This window comes from Oncorhynchus keta, chromosome 4 (assembly GCF_023373465.1).
Source record: "Oncorhynchus keta strain PuntledgeMale-10-30-2019 chromosome 4, Oket_V2, whole genome shotgun sequence".
NCBI classification, from domain to species: domain Eukaryota; kingdom Metazoa; phylum Chordata; class Actinopteri; order Salmoniformes; family Salmonidae; genus Oncorhynchus; species Oncorhynchus keta.
The window spans coordinates 55,496,679-55,510,847 of record NC_068424.1 but is presented as its reverse complement, the minus strand read 5'-3'; the positions used below and the strand labels follow the sequence as shown (position 1 = coordinate 55,510,847).

The 14,169-nt window shown below is 43.6% G+C and overlaps 2 protein-coding genes across 3 annotated transcripts in view; one reads left to right on the top strand and one right to left on the bottom strand.

Moving 5' to 3' along the window:
• Nucleotides 1-1,157: 1,157 nt before the first annotated feature.
• LOC118378813 (thiosulfate sulfurtransferase/rhodanese-like domain-containing protein 2) lies at nucleotides 1,158-4,656 on the bottom strand. 2 transcript variants are annotated; one of them, XM_035765810.2, is made up of 9 exons: nucleotides 4,259-4,656; nucleotides 3,854-4,146; nucleotides 3,640-3,748; nucleotides 3,424-3,546; nucleotides 2,631-2,736; nucleotides 2,394-2,509; nucleotides 2,121-2,279; nucleotides 1,868-2,006; nucleotides 1,158-1,692 (listed from the first exon to the last, which is right to left on the bottom strand). In XM_035765810.2, the coding sequence occupies exons 1-9, from the start codon at nucleotides 4,337-4,339 to the stop codon at nucleotides 1,466-1,468; spliced, it is 1,353 nt and encodes a 450-aa protein (XP_035621703.1). In that variant the 5' UTR covers nucleotides 4,340-4,656; the 3' UTR covers nucleotides 1,158-1,465. The 2 variants fall into 2 exon arrangements, with proteins under 2 accessions (XP_035621703.1, XP_035621695.1); XM_035765802.2 differs by having other exon boundaries at nucleotides 4,248-4,653.
• Nucleotides 4,657-4,706: 50 nt separating this feature from the next.
• LOC118378803 (nuclear cap-binding protein subunit 1) overlaps nucleotides 4,707-14,169 on the top strand; it is a 15,657-nt gene continuing 6,194 nt past the window's right edge. The window contains exons 1-15 of the mRNA XM_035765792.2: nucleotides 4,707-4,887; nucleotides 6,974-7,062; nucleotides 7,173-7,273; nucleotides 7,379-7,535; nucleotides 7,655-7,762; nucleotides 11,399-11,520; nucleotides 11,725-11,794; nucleotides 12,043-12,258; nucleotides 12,379-12,476; nucleotides 12,631-12,694; nucleotides 12,782-12,892; nucleotides 13,141-13,268; nucleotides 13,364-13,438; nucleotides 13,555-13,658; nucleotides 13,988-14,110. Coding sequence (XP_035621685.1) covers nucleotides 4,854-4,887; nucleotides 6,974-7,062; nucleotides 7,173-7,273; nucleotides 7,379-7,535; nucleotides 7,655-7,762; nucleotides 11,399-11,520; nucleotides 11,725-11,794; nucleotides 12,043-12,258; nucleotides 12,379-12,476; nucleotides 12,631-12,694; nucleotides 12,782-12,892; nucleotides 13,141-13,268; nucleotides 13,364-13,438; nucleotides 13,555-13,658; nucleotides 13,988-14,110 — 1,600 coding nt within the window. The 5' untranslated portion in view covers nucleotides 4,707-4,853. The remainder of the gene's footprint in view (nucleotides 4,888-6,973; nucleotides 7,063-7,172; nucleotides 7,274-7,378; nucleotides 7,536-7,654; nucleotides 7,763-11,398; nucleotides 11,521-11,724; nucleotides 11,795-12,042; nucleotides 12,259-12,378; nucleotides 12,477-12,630; nucleotides 12,695-12,781; nucleotides 12,893-13,140; nucleotides 13,269-13,363; nucleotides 13,439-13,554; nucleotides 13,659-13,987; nucleotides 14,111-14,169) is intronic.

Below are 14,169 nucleotides of genomic sequence, written 5' to 3'. Positions count from 1 at the left end.
CCACCCTCTGGAGAGCCCTGCGATTGTGGGCGGTGCAGTTGCCGTACCAGGCGGTGATACAGCCTGACAGGATGCTCTCATATGTGCATCTGTAAAAGTTTGTGAGGGTTTTAGGTGCCAAGCCACATTTCTTCAGCCTCCCGGGGTTGAAGAGGCAGTGTTGCTCCTTCTTCAACACATGGTCTGTGTGGGTGGACCATTTGAGCTTGTCAGTGATGTGTATGCAGAGGAACTTGAAGCTTTCTACCTTTTCCACTGCAGGCCTATCGATGTGGATAGGTGGGTGCTCCCTCTGCTGTTTCCTGAAGTCCACTATCATCTCCTTTGTTTTGTTGACGTTGAGTGAGAGGTTATTTTCCTGGCACCACACTCCCAGGTTATATAGAGCGTTAGTGACTGTAACTGTGCTGCTGGCAACAATTTTTGCCAATATTTACTGACACGGTCATATTCAACAGGTGTTGCGCGTGCAACAATTCATCAGTTATTCTGTGCTCTTTTACACTGAAATCAGAGTATATAGCCAGAGGAAATTTACAAACGCACCCTGTGTGAAGCTGCTGTTTCTATGTGACGAGCTACAGCTGGCATAACGGCGCCAGCTTGTTAGTAGGCAGATGTGCAAGAGATATAGGGTGCTTTCGTAAATTCACTCTGGCTATCTACTCCTATTTCAGAGCGCTCTCGTCTGAGAGTACCAGAGCGCAGAATAACATGAATTTACGAACGCGCAACGCCCCTTGAATATGACGGGTGTCAATAAATGTTGGCAAAAAAAACGTTATTAAATTGTTGCCAGATCCAGTTAGTCACCAACGCTCTAGATAACATGAAACAGTCTAACCAGCTCTGCTAGTGCGAGTGAAATGGTCAGAGTGAGGTGTTCTCTCAGGTGTCTGAAAGTAGCTAGCAAGCCTGTTAGCTTGGGTGCTTGACTGTCGGATTAACCCTACTCCCTGTCCTGAGCATCCAGTGCACACTCGGAAAGCTCAGAGAGCGAAACGCTGAATTTACACACCCCCAGAGCACACTTGCACTCTAGGTTGAATTTACAAACGCACACATAGATGAGATGGATCAGTGTTGAATAATCAGAGTATACTTCTAGCTAAATCAGCACCTATTTTTTTTATGTTCAAAATATTGAATATGTAATCTCTAAATATAGGTTTTTATTGAACAATATACAAGGTCATGATATCAGCGACATACATGACACCTCTGATCATGTCACATGTAATATATAGTGTCTAATGTTAGTGCATTTTTTTTTACTTCAGCCATTCAAGACCCATTCAAGACAGGCTCATAAAATAACTGATGTTGAGGATTCCTTTAATACAAATAGACACTAGCGGTTTGTCACCACAACCACATTTGGGTCTGTTGAACCAGGATCGTCAAAACCATGAGGGTAAAGTTCCAGGTAAGGTCTCTGCTTAGCGCTGTTGAACGTTTTAAAACATCACAATGCATCCTGGGGGATCCTGGGCCGCCCATCTGTGCACTCACACTCCTCTCTCTGTGTAGGTGTGGCAGAGGGCTCTTCTCCCTGGCCCTTGGTCTGGCAGGTGGGACAGCAGGCGGTGTGGCCCCCCTGTCTGCAGGCAGAGCAGGAAAGGACCAGCTGGCAGCAGAAGTGGGTGGAGCACAGCTGGTACTGGTCCCACGGAGAGCCGCAGTATCTGCACTCTGCAGACAAAGAGGAGGAAGGGGAGAGGACTATTGATGAATAGGTCTCTCGTTCTAACAGGAAGGAACTTTTTCTTTGGGTTGGCACATAAGTTTAAAAACTAGACTACTGCTTACATAAAAAAGCACTGTGATAATCAGAAAGTCCTAAGGGCAATTCACAGTTTATACAGACCAGAGATGATGTCACTGTTGGAGGAGATGGCATAGCGCTCGTCAAACACAAACAGTTTGCCACGATAGAAGCCCTCTGGGAATTGTTCCATGTACTTATGAATGCCACCTTTCAGCTGATAAACATCCTTACACACATCCTGGAAGTAGGAGAGAAACATACTTTTAAACATTTGTTTAGGTTGAGCTTTTGGGTTGGATGAAGCATGTTTGTCATGTTTCAATGAGACACTGTCACTGAAAGGTAAGTTTACTTTTGAGCGGAGATAGGCTGAGCCACGTTCACAGCGAATGCCGCCGGTACAGTACATCAGGACCTTCTTGTCTCGAAAGAGATCAAGGTTCTGGTCAACGTAATCGGGGAAGTAACTGAATTTTCGGATGTTGGGAGCCAAACATTGGCTGAACTGCCCCTGAAAGCAAAAAAATATTTGGTACATTAAACTGCCATTATTATTACTCTATGTGATAAATACAAATATACCTACAGAACACAGTGGACAAATGCAGTCAAATCCAATACTTACAATTTTACTCTCATAGAAGTTCCGGCAGTCCAGCAGTATTGTATCATTGCAAGAGTCACCTTTAGACAAAAGAGCCTCCACTTCTTTGTGGAATTCTTCAGGTTCCAGGTGAGCACCTAAGTGGAAAAAACAGAGGCTTAACTCGGGGCCATATTCAACCATTACCAGTTACTGGTTCCATAACGTCAAATAACATATCCAACGCAGACATACGCGAGACACTTGTTATAGGCCTACCTGCTAGTCTGTAGGAGAGGGCATCTGGGTCCACTCCCATTGGCACTATTTCCTTGTAGACTCCAACTCGAAGGTTAGAGAAACACTCTGCGCCCCCATCACTGGTCTAAGGAGACATTGAAAACAATAGTGAATGGATCACAGAGAAACATTTGTAAACCTTACCCCAAGCCTTTTTCTGTTGTCAATGACTCCAGCCAAGTCATAGACTGTTCTCTCTGCTACCGCACGGCAAGCAGTACCGGAGTGCCAAGTCTGGGACCAAAAGGCTCTTGAATAGCTTCTACCCCCAAGACATAAGACTGCGAAACAGTTATTCAAATGGATACCCAGACTATTAGCATTGACCCCCTGATTTATTTATTTATTTGCACTGGTTCTATGCACACTCACTGGACTCTTCCCACACCGACACTCCAACACACACACACACACACACACGCGCGCATATTGACACCACACACACTTTCACACTCTTCACATATGCTGCTTCTACCCTGTTTATTATCCATCCTGATTGCATAATGTAATGTAATGTAATGTAATCCTGATTGCATAGTCACTTTTACCCCGACCTACTTATTACCTTGTACCGCTGCACATTGACGTGGCACCGGTACTCCTCTTATATAGCCTCGTTATTGTATTACTATTTCCTTTTTTGTAAAATGTTCTTACTTTTTTAAAACTCTACATTGTTGGGAAAGGGCTCGCAAGTAGGCATTGCATGGTAAGGTCTACACATGTTTTATTTGGCACATTGACAAATAATTTGATTTGATGTTGTTTTTACCTTAAAGTCTTCCTTTTCCATTATCTTGAAGATGGGATGGGAGCACATTGCCTTGATGTACAAGTCCGTCGCCACTTTTGTGCCTCCAACTGTTCCATTTATCCCCTCTGTTGCCACCCTCACCTACATAAATGGTATTATAACTGAATGGAGTACTGAATTATAAAAAGGAAAATCATCATATTTATATATGTCAGGATTGTGTCATTCTGTTACCTTGCCAGTTAACTGGAGTTTTTCACAAAGGGCCTTCTGCCAAGCACAGATGAGCGGTGGATCTGCCAGCGGACAGTAGCAGTAGAGCAGAAGAACCTCACCTGGGCCACTTTACATGTTACAAGAAACAGAGCATGAAAATGCATTAATTTCAGAGCACTATAAAATCCACTGTAATGACTCAACACTGAAAGAGCCCACGAGGAAGCCCTACTTGTGTAGTTGGTCACCGGTGATGTGACTAGTGTCAGGTATCCAGGAGAAGATGTCAACTGGCTCCTTCTCTGTTGCTTGTTGTTGTGAAGCAGCTTCTTTCTCATTCGGGCTCAGTAGAATCTCAAATGTGAACTTGGTAAGCTTCTGAATGTCAGTGTCATGAGTCCTTGCCACATGTTTGTGGATAGAAGGAGCTTCCTTAAAGGTCTGGCCACAGCAATTCCAAACTGTTGTTGGAGACTCTGCCTCATGACATGAAGCTATTTTGGATGCCACGAATGTACCAAATGTCTGCAAGATAAGATATGTTTTCATTATGGCACACTAAGAAAATAAACGGAGTGGATATAGCTAGCTAATAAGATAGCTAACGTTACGTTTGTTACACTCACCCTCCTCTTACATAATGAGTAGTACCTTCGTAAAGTTGCAGAAAGTTGGGGTTTCTCTTGTTTAAAACCATGGGGTGCAATGGTGTCAACATCTATGTTAATTAACTCATCGCAAGCCATAACATCATCGGTTGTCATGTCAATGGTTTGCTAAGACAAGAAACTAACCAGCTAGACTTTTTCTAGACTCAAGTCAAGACTGCATTTTCTTCCGGTTTGCTACGAAACGTTAGCCAGCCTACATCAGTGGATAGCTAGCTACACCATTTTACTTTAACTATGTCAGTAATTAAATCATTTAACGAAGCAATACAAATTGCCATAGAAATCAGTTTACCAACAAAGATTAGCTGAAAAGTAACAGTTGCTAGCTAGGCCACACTAGTGATGAGAAACAAGGAACAAAACACAAGAACGTCGGAAGACAAATGAAGTACACAACCAAGTACGTCCGGTCAACCTCCGCTCCGGATGTGCTTCACTTGAATCTGACCACTATTGAAAAACTCAAAGCTTGATAACTAATCTCATTATCTCGAAAGAGACTGTTACCATAATCAATAAGAAGCAGCATACAGTTACTAATCCAACGGTGTCAATAATAAAATGTCTAGAAGACGGCACAGTGACGGAGATGATGGTAAGTGGTCGTTAGCTAGCTAATTCGAGTCCAAAGTACGTTAGTTGGCTTAACGTTCGCTGAAGCCAGCGTGAGGTGATGCTGCTCGCTCTGTAGTCAATGTGCAGCATGCTAAATTAGCTAGCTACCTTGCGTACTAGTTAAATCACCATAGTCAGTTTAATTAACTAACGTGAGAAGTTATTTGACTATCGGTTCATACATCAATGTGAAACACCAAACCAAGTATTTTGCTAGTCACATTGGCAGTTTTCCAACACTCCATGATTGGCTAGCCTGATGGGTTAACATAGCCCTTGCTTTTAGCCGGTTAACTAGAAATGGTCTAGCTAGTTAGCTACCTAACTACTAGTCGTCGACCATCGTATGCAGCCCTATCCTACCAGCGGCAAGTAGTAGTCTAGCGGTTAAGCCAATAACCTAGAGGTCTCTGGTTCAAATCCCCGTGCTGATTAGGTGAAACATGTGCCCTTGAGCAACACACTTAAACCTAATTGTTTCAGGATTGCCGTCAATTATTGTCGATCCCTGGCGGAGGCTGTCTCGGGGAGAGTGGAATATGCAAAAATTATATTTTCAATTTGAAATGGGACAAATGTATGCACCCACTTAATTATATATTTGTCCTACAAATAATTTATATATTGTCTTGTTAACCACTGTGATAAAGTGATAATCAGCAGTTGAAACAATAAGAGGTTTCCCAGCCCCTGTTTCAATTTTTTTATTTTACCTTTATTTAACCAGGTAGGCTAGTTGAGATCAAGTTCTCATTTGCAACTGCGACCTGGCCAAGATAAAGCATAGCAGTGTGAACAGACAACACAGAGTTACACATGGAGTAAACAATTAACAAGTCAATAACACAGTAGAAAAAAAGGGGAGTCTATATACATTGTGTGCAAAAGGCATGAGGAGGTAGGCGAATAATTACAATTTTGCAGATTAACACTGGAGTGATAAATGATCAGATGGTCATGTACAGGTAGAGATATTGGTGTGCAAAAGAGCAGAAAAGTAAATAAAAACAGTATGGGGATGAGGTAGGTGAAAATGGGTGGGCTATTTACCAATAGACTATGTACAGCTGCAGCGATCGGTTAGCTGCTCAGATAGCAGATGTTTGAAGTTGGTGAGGGAGATAAAAGTCTCCAACTTCAGCGATTTTTGCAATTCGTTCCAGTCACAGGCAGCAGAGTACTGGAACGAAAGGCGGCCAAATGAGGTGTTGGCTTTAGGGATGATCAGTGAGATACACCTGCTGGAGCGCGTGCTACGGATGGGTGTTGCCATCGTGACCAGTGAACTGAGATAAGGCGGAGCTTTACCTAGAATGGACTTGTAGATGACCTGGAGCCAGTGGGTCTGGCGACGAATATGTAGCGAGGGCCAGCCGACTAGAGCATACAAGTCGCAGTGGTGGGTGGTATAAGGTGCTTTAGTGACAAAGTGGATGGCACTGTGATAAACTGCATCCAGTTTGCTGAGTAGAGTGTTGGAAGCAATACAAAGCTGAGGGATGGGGCTGGAGAAATGTAACCACTCTCAAATTCATAGACCGAGCTATGGATGCAAGGACCATCCATGATACCAGCATTTAATTGTTTTTCATCTAGTTTGTTTACAAACATTGGAGTTGAACAAGCTTGTATTTTGGGTTTTGATGGGGTATGCAGTTGAACTAAGCTCATGAGGCATTTATAAGTTATATTAGTCAAGAATCAATGGGTACATATCATTAATTTATATGTCCAAAAGTGGATGTAGTAACTGCAGATGGCCCCTTTTAACTAAATGTTGTTTTTGGGGCACATTTCAGATCTTGGGGGTGCTTGCAACTAGTGATGTCAAATAGTTGTCTCGCTAGCAGGCTTGTAGCCTCTGCCATTTACCCCATAATGGATCTGCAAAATAATGATTTGTGAAATTAACAAGTAGCCAGCTACACTACTGTAAGATAATGTTTTTAAAGAGAGAAGAATTTCATGTGTCAGTGAGTTAGCACAAAAGGTTCAATTGAAGGAAGGGTCCATCTCAGACTATCTGTTCCATCTCACCGTCATCCATCATGTCCATCTCATTCTAGGTGGCCAGTCTCACAAAAGAAGGAGAACATCTGAGCCCGTTGAGATTGAGGATCGCCTGGAATCACTGATATGTCGGGTGGGAGAAAAGGTAATAGGGCTTTGCAGTAAGTGTGGGTATGTTTTCTGTCTCACTGTTGTCTGATTTGACCTCTGAAATCACCAGATATGCTGTTTTGCAACTTCTTAATTAATTTGCAGAGTACCTCTTCCCTGGAAAGCAACTTGGAAGGTCTCGCAGGTGTATTGGAAGCGGACCTCCCCAATTACAAAAACAAAATCCTGCGCATCTTGTGTGCTGTGTAAGCTATTCCAAGTTATTCAAATACATTTGAAATACTTTTAGTGCAGTCATAGGTACAGTACAGAAAGTTTCCGCATTCTAATTGTGTGTCTTGTTTTGACAGGGCTCGACTTCTACCCGAGAAGCTGACCGTCTACACAACACTAGTGGGTCTTCTCAATGCCAGGAACTACAACTTTGGCGGGGAGTTTGTGGAGGCCATGATCAGACAACTTAAAGAGACGTTGAAGGCCAACCTATATACCGAAGCTCTTTACCTGGTAAGTGTTTGGTGCCATAAAATAATTGGTCCACAGATTCACCAGGCAAATTTAGCAAGTGACTCTCAAAAACAATTACAGGTGCATTTCAATAATGTTTGACACACTTTTCTCTCCAGGTGCGCTTCCTCTGTGACCTGGTGAACTGCCACGTGATCGCTGCCCCCTCCATGGTGGCCATGTTTGAGAACTTTGTTAGCGTCACTCAGGAGGAGGATGTTCCGCAGGTAACATGTTATTGATACATTTTAAAGCCTTGAATTGTATGCAAGTTCACTCAGTGGCCAGTTTATTTGCTCAGTTGGTATCAAGGGACCTAACGTGTGCCAGGAAAACATTCCCCACACCATTACACCACCAGCCTGTACCATTGACACCAGGCAGGATGGGGCCATGGACTCATGCTGTTTACGCCAAATCCTGACTGCCATCAGCATGACGCAACAGGTGTTAACTCGAAATGACACAGCGACAAGGTTCCAGTTTAACAAAGTTTACTATACCGTATGAACACACTACAAGCTAGCCATTACACCCAAGGCTCTGTCCATCCACAACAAGACTCCATGTGCAGGCGCACTCTTAACAGTGATAGCCCAGTAATAACAGAAATATAGGGATACTTAAAACATGAACTTAACAATCTCCCCCTTTAAAGACTAATAAAACATCAACAACATAATTAAATGTCCAAGTATTATTCAATATCCCCATTACAAATGGGTTGTGACAGTTTTCATTTGTATTACTCAACTTTCCATTACTGAGAGCCTGTAGGAGCACAAGACCGGATGCTCCTTTTTTAGTCAGACAGTCAGCAAGCTGTTCCTTTGTGGTCGACCACAGAATCCGCTGGATTCTCTGTGCTTGAATAAGTTCCTTGATGCTGCTAATCTCAAGACGAAGTCTTTTCTCTGTGACAGACTTGGTTGACTTCACATCATCAACTAATGAGTAGTTGTCAGTGACAAACTACAGGTAGAATGTGCCGTTTTGTCTCACCAGTGGTAAGCTCTGAGAACAGAGATGCAAGAGAGATCGCAATTGTCAATTCCATCCACAAGAGCAAGTGTTTCTCCAGCAAGTGTGCTTTGGACAACCCTTCTGATCCTTTTTGACTGCCAACAGATAGGTGAGAATCTTCCTCCTTCACCCATTAACACGATTAGATGTCCACCTTGTGTGCTTCCATCTGTAAGGTTCCCTAGCGAAGCATCACTGAAGACAACTTGTTTCAAAGAGTCATCTTTTCCAACATGCTGAAACGTTTAAAGTCACTTGTTGTGATTTTAGTTTACGAACAACTTTGTTTGCCTCATGAATGTTTTGTACAGTAGCGTGTTTTGTGTTAGATGCCAAGTTGCAACCATCCTCTGCTACAAATGTTAACTCGAAATGACACAACAACAAGGTTCCAGTTTAACAAAGTTTACTATACCGTATGAACACACTACAAGCTAGCCATTACACCCAAGGCTCGGTCCATCAACAACAAGACTCCATGTGCAGGCGCACTCTTGACAGAGTGATAGCCCCGTAATAACAGAAATATAGGGATACTTAAAACATGAACGTAACAACAGGAACCGGGATTCGTCGCACCAGGCAATGTCTTTCCACTCCTCAATTGTCCAGTGTTGGTGATTGTGTGCCCACAAGTTGTGCGTTCCGAGATGCCTTTCTGAGCACCTGTTAGCTTGCACGATACTTGCCATTTTAAAAATTTTTACCTTTATTTAACCAGGAAAGTCAGTTAAGAACAAATTCTTATTTTCAATGACGGCCTAGGAACAGTGGGTTAACTGCCTGTTCAGGGGCAGAACGACAGATTTGTACCTTGTCAGCTCGGGGGTTTGAACTTGCAACCTTCCAGCTACTAGTCCAACGCTCTAACCACTAGGCTACCCTGCCGCACCGACCTCATCAACAAGCTTTTTTTGCCCACAGAACTGCCACTGACTGGATATTTTTTGTTTGTCGCACCATTGGAGATACTGGAACCGGTGCACCTGGTACCGACGATCATACCACGCTCAAAGTCACTTACAGTGCCTCTGGAAAGTAATTCAGACCCCCTGACTTTTTTCACATTTTGTTACATTACAGCTTTATTCTAAAATTGATTAAATAGTTTTTCCTCCTCAATCTACACACAATACCCCATAATGACAAAGCAAAAACACGTTTGTAGAAATTCTTGCTACTTAAAAAAAATATATATATATCACATTTACTTAAATATTCAGAGCCTTTACTCAGTACTTTGTTGAAGCACCTTTGGCAGCAATTACAGCCTTGAGTCTTCTTGGGTATAAAGCTACAAGCTTGGCACACCTGTATTTCTGCAGATCCTCTCAAGCTCTGTCTGGTTGGACGGGGAGCGTTGCTGCACAGCTATTTTCAGGTCTCTCCAGAGATGTTAGATCAGGTTCAAGTCCGGGATCTGCCTGGGCCCTTCAAGGACTTTCAGAGACTTGTTGCGAAGCCACTCCTGCGTTGTGTGCTTAGGGATGTTGTCCTGTTGGAAGGTGAACCTTCTCCCCAGTCTGAGTTCCTGAGTGTTCTGGAGCAGATTTTCATCAAGGATCTCTCTATACCTTGCTCCGTTCATCTTTCCCTCGATCCTGACTAGTCTCCCGGTCCCTGCCGCTGAAAAACATCCCCACTGCATGATGCTGACACTGCCACTACCATGCTTCACGTAGGGATGGTGCCAGGTTTCCTTCAGATGTGACGCTTGACATTCAGGCTAAAGAGTTCAATCTTTTATTTAACTAGGCAAGTTAAGAACACATTCTTATTTACAATGACAGCCTACCAAATGGCCTCCTGCGGAGACGTGTTGTTTTTTGTTTTTTATCCCAACCCACATCACGACAAGAGACAACACAATGCTACATAAAGAGAGAAATAAGGCAGCAACACATGACAACACAGCATGGTAGCAACACAACATGACAACAGCATGGCAGCAGGCACAGAAAACAGCACAAAGGGCAAGAAGGTAGAGACAGTAATACATCACACAAAGCAGCCACAGCTGTCAGTAAGAGTGTCTTTGAATGAAGAGTGAGATAAAACTGAGATGTGTGTAACCTTTTATTTAACTAGGCAATTCAGTTAAGAAATTCTTATTTACAATGATGGCCTACCTAACAGTGGGTTGACTGCCTTGTTCAGAACAACAGATTTTTACCTTGTCAGCTAGGGGATTCGATCCAGCAACCTTTCGGTTAATATAACTTATTGGTTTCATCAGACCAGAGAATCTTGTTTCTCATGGTCTGAGAGTCTTTAGGTGCTTTTTGGCAAACTTCAAGCGGGCTGTCGTGCCTTTTTACTGAGGAGTCACTTCTGTCTGCCTAACTCTACAATAAAGACCTGATTGGTGGAGTGCTGCAGAGATGGTTGTCTTTCTAAAAGGTTCTCCCATCTCTACAGAGGAACTCTAGAGCTCTGTCAGAGTGACCATTGGGTTCTTAGTCACCTACCTGACCAATGCCCTTCTCCCCAATTAGCAAAAATAAAAAATGAACCTGTTTTCCCTTTGTCATTATAGGGTGTTGTGTGCAGGTTGATGAGGAAAACATGAATTTAATCCATTTTAGAATAAGGCTGTAACATAACAAAATGTGGAAAAAGTCCAGGGGTCTAGGACACTCGTTATGCCCATTCTAAAGTTCAATCAAACAGTAACTGGATGTCTGTCTGTGTCTGCTTTATACAGCAAGCCACGGCCACATGACTCACTGTCTGTAGGAGCGAACCACTGCATGAACGTGGTACCTAATAAACTGGCCACTGTGTGTTTATATACAGTTTAGTTTGACTATTGCATTTTTGACTGTTTTCTCTCTTACCAGGTGCGTTCGGACTGGTTTGTCTATGCTGTACTCTCCAGTCTCCCCTGGGTTGGGAAGGAGCTTGATGAGAAGAAGGACGTGGAGATGGACCGGCTCCTCAACCAGATTGACGGTTATCTCAAGTACTCTTTATTTCTGTCTTCCACTATAGTTTGGTATTTACATGTCTTTACATTTGAGTCATTTAGCAGATGCTCTTATCCAGAGAGGCTTACAGTATGTAGTGTCTTTCTGGCTCTTTTGTTGAGGAACTGTTTAATGACGTAATGCAACTGCACTAAATAGTGATGAGACGATCGTGGTGACACCGATCTACTGTTTTTCAGGAGGCGACTGAAGACTCATGTCCCCATGCTTCAGATTTGGACGGCAGAGAAGCCACACCCACAAGAAGAGGTAAGTGGTTTTTATTTGTCTGGCCAAGTATTGATTCAGTGTTTGTTTTTTAAGACCCTATTCTGGATTTTCTATTTCTTACCTTTGAACACTGCATTGTTGAGGACGAGCTTGTAAGTAAGCATTTTGCTGTACTGTTTACACCTGTTCTAACCTGTGCAAGCAGACAAATACACTTTGATTTGAAGTAGGAGATACCAGTGTTGATAAGTATTATATTCCATCACCACCACCTCTCTCTCCCTCAGTACCTGGACTGCCTGTACGCTCAGATCCAGAAGCTAAAGAAGGACCGCTGGCAGGAGCGCCACATCCTGCGGCCGTACATTGCCTTTGACAGCGTGCTGTGCGAGGCCCTGCAGCACAACCTGCCACCTTTCACCCCACCAGCCCACATGCCCGACTGCCAGTACCCCATGCCCCGCGTTATCTTTCGCATGTTCGACTACACCGATGCCCCCGAGGTGCCATGTACCATTCCCTTTCTCAGACCAGTCAAGAGTACAGAGAAAGAGGAACGTTTGGGAATGGGGTTGCCTTTTGGAATGCTCTGAACGAGCTTTTCTTTCTCTCCCTGACCACAGGGCCCTGTCATGCCAGGCAGCCACTCTGTGGAGAGGTTTGTTATTGAGGATAACCTTCACAACATCATCAAGTCCCACTGGAAAGAGAGGAAGAACTGGTGAGCTGTTGTACAGTCTAATGGACTTCTTAATGTGTCATCTTGTTGTTCGAGTTAGTCATTTGTGATTGAGCAAATGTGAGAGAACATTTTTTTATATATTTATATATATATATATTTATATATATATTTTTTGTATATATATATATATCAGTGCTGCGCAGTTGCTGAGCTATCCAGGGAAAAACAAGATCCCACTCAACTATCACATTGTGGAGGTAAGTCCATTACTGCTTCATACCAAGATGTTTTATCAACTGGAGAACAGGAACTTAGTTCACTTCCATTCCTCTGTCTTCTGCCAGGTGATCTTTGGAGAGCTCTTCCAGCTGCCCTGTCCCCCCCACATCGACGTCATGTACACCACGCTGCTCATTGAGCTCTGCAAGCTGCAGCCAGGCTCCCTGCCACAAGTTGTATCCTTCACCCCGCTACTGGGACACAATATTTGACTACTTCAGGAATGCATTTTTCTTCTCTGCCTAAAAATTGAATACGGGGAACTAAGGTACACAAAATACCACGGGGAAAATTCAGAAATACAGTTTTCAGAGATCCTAGTTTTTTAAACCAATGATTCAACCATCATTTTTTTGTCGGGCTTGGATACTTGTTTTACATCACATAAATAGTGATAGTTAACCCCTTAACAGCCTCCTCCCAGTTGGCCCAAGCCACAGAGATGATGTACGTGAGGTTGGACACCATGAACACTATTTGCATAGACCGACTACTCAACTGGTTCTCCCACCATTTGAGCAACTTTCAGTTCCGATGGAGCTGGGACGACTGGTAAGATCAGCTGTCTTCCTCAACTGAATTATTTGATGTAGTTGGAATCACTCCTTATTATGGTTACGGCAATCTGTTCACGTTCATCTCCAAAGGGTGGACTGTTTGGCCCTGGATGCCGACAAGCCCAAGCCCAAGTTTGTCAAGGAGGTTCTGGAGAAATGCATGAGGTATTTCCATTCAGATCCACTACTGCTGTGCTGCACCTTGTTTTAGAGCATACATAGGGATGGATATTGGTATGTCTCTAGAAAGTGACCAATGAGCTTCTGCTCTTCACCCCCAGGCTCTCCTATCATCAGCGGATAGTGGACATCGTCCCTCCCACTTTCTCAGGACTCATCCCAGCCGACCCCATCTTCTTTTACAAATACCAAGATGAGGCCAACAGTAAGTACACCGCCTCTCCAAAGGTTTCATTTCTGTAAGATGCTGTCTGTTGGTTCAGCATAGCCAGGGGACTAAGATGACTCTAATGTGCTTGTCTTTGTGAGCCTGGTTTATTGAAAAGTATTGGTCTGCCATTTGGTTTTCTGTTGTATTGTAGATGTGTTGCCTTTTGAGTGTCAACCTCAAAGAAGCCCCAGGGGTACCACTGCACATTCGTGTTGTTATCCCAGTGAACTAAATACGGTGTGCACCGTCTTCCTTTTCTGTTGGACTCTTTTACGTAAGCACCATCAGAAATACAACATGACTACACCTCTGCCTTTGTCCAGGTGCGCTGCCAGGCTATGCAGTGGCCATAGCGGTGGGCAACGCCATCAAGAACCGGGCCTCCAATGAGGAGATCCTCACCGTGCTCAAAGAGGTGCCAAACCCCAACCAGGAAGATGACGACGGTCAGTTAGCCCCCAAACACACTCATCTTCCGTGTTCCTATTGGGATATGTTCTACTCA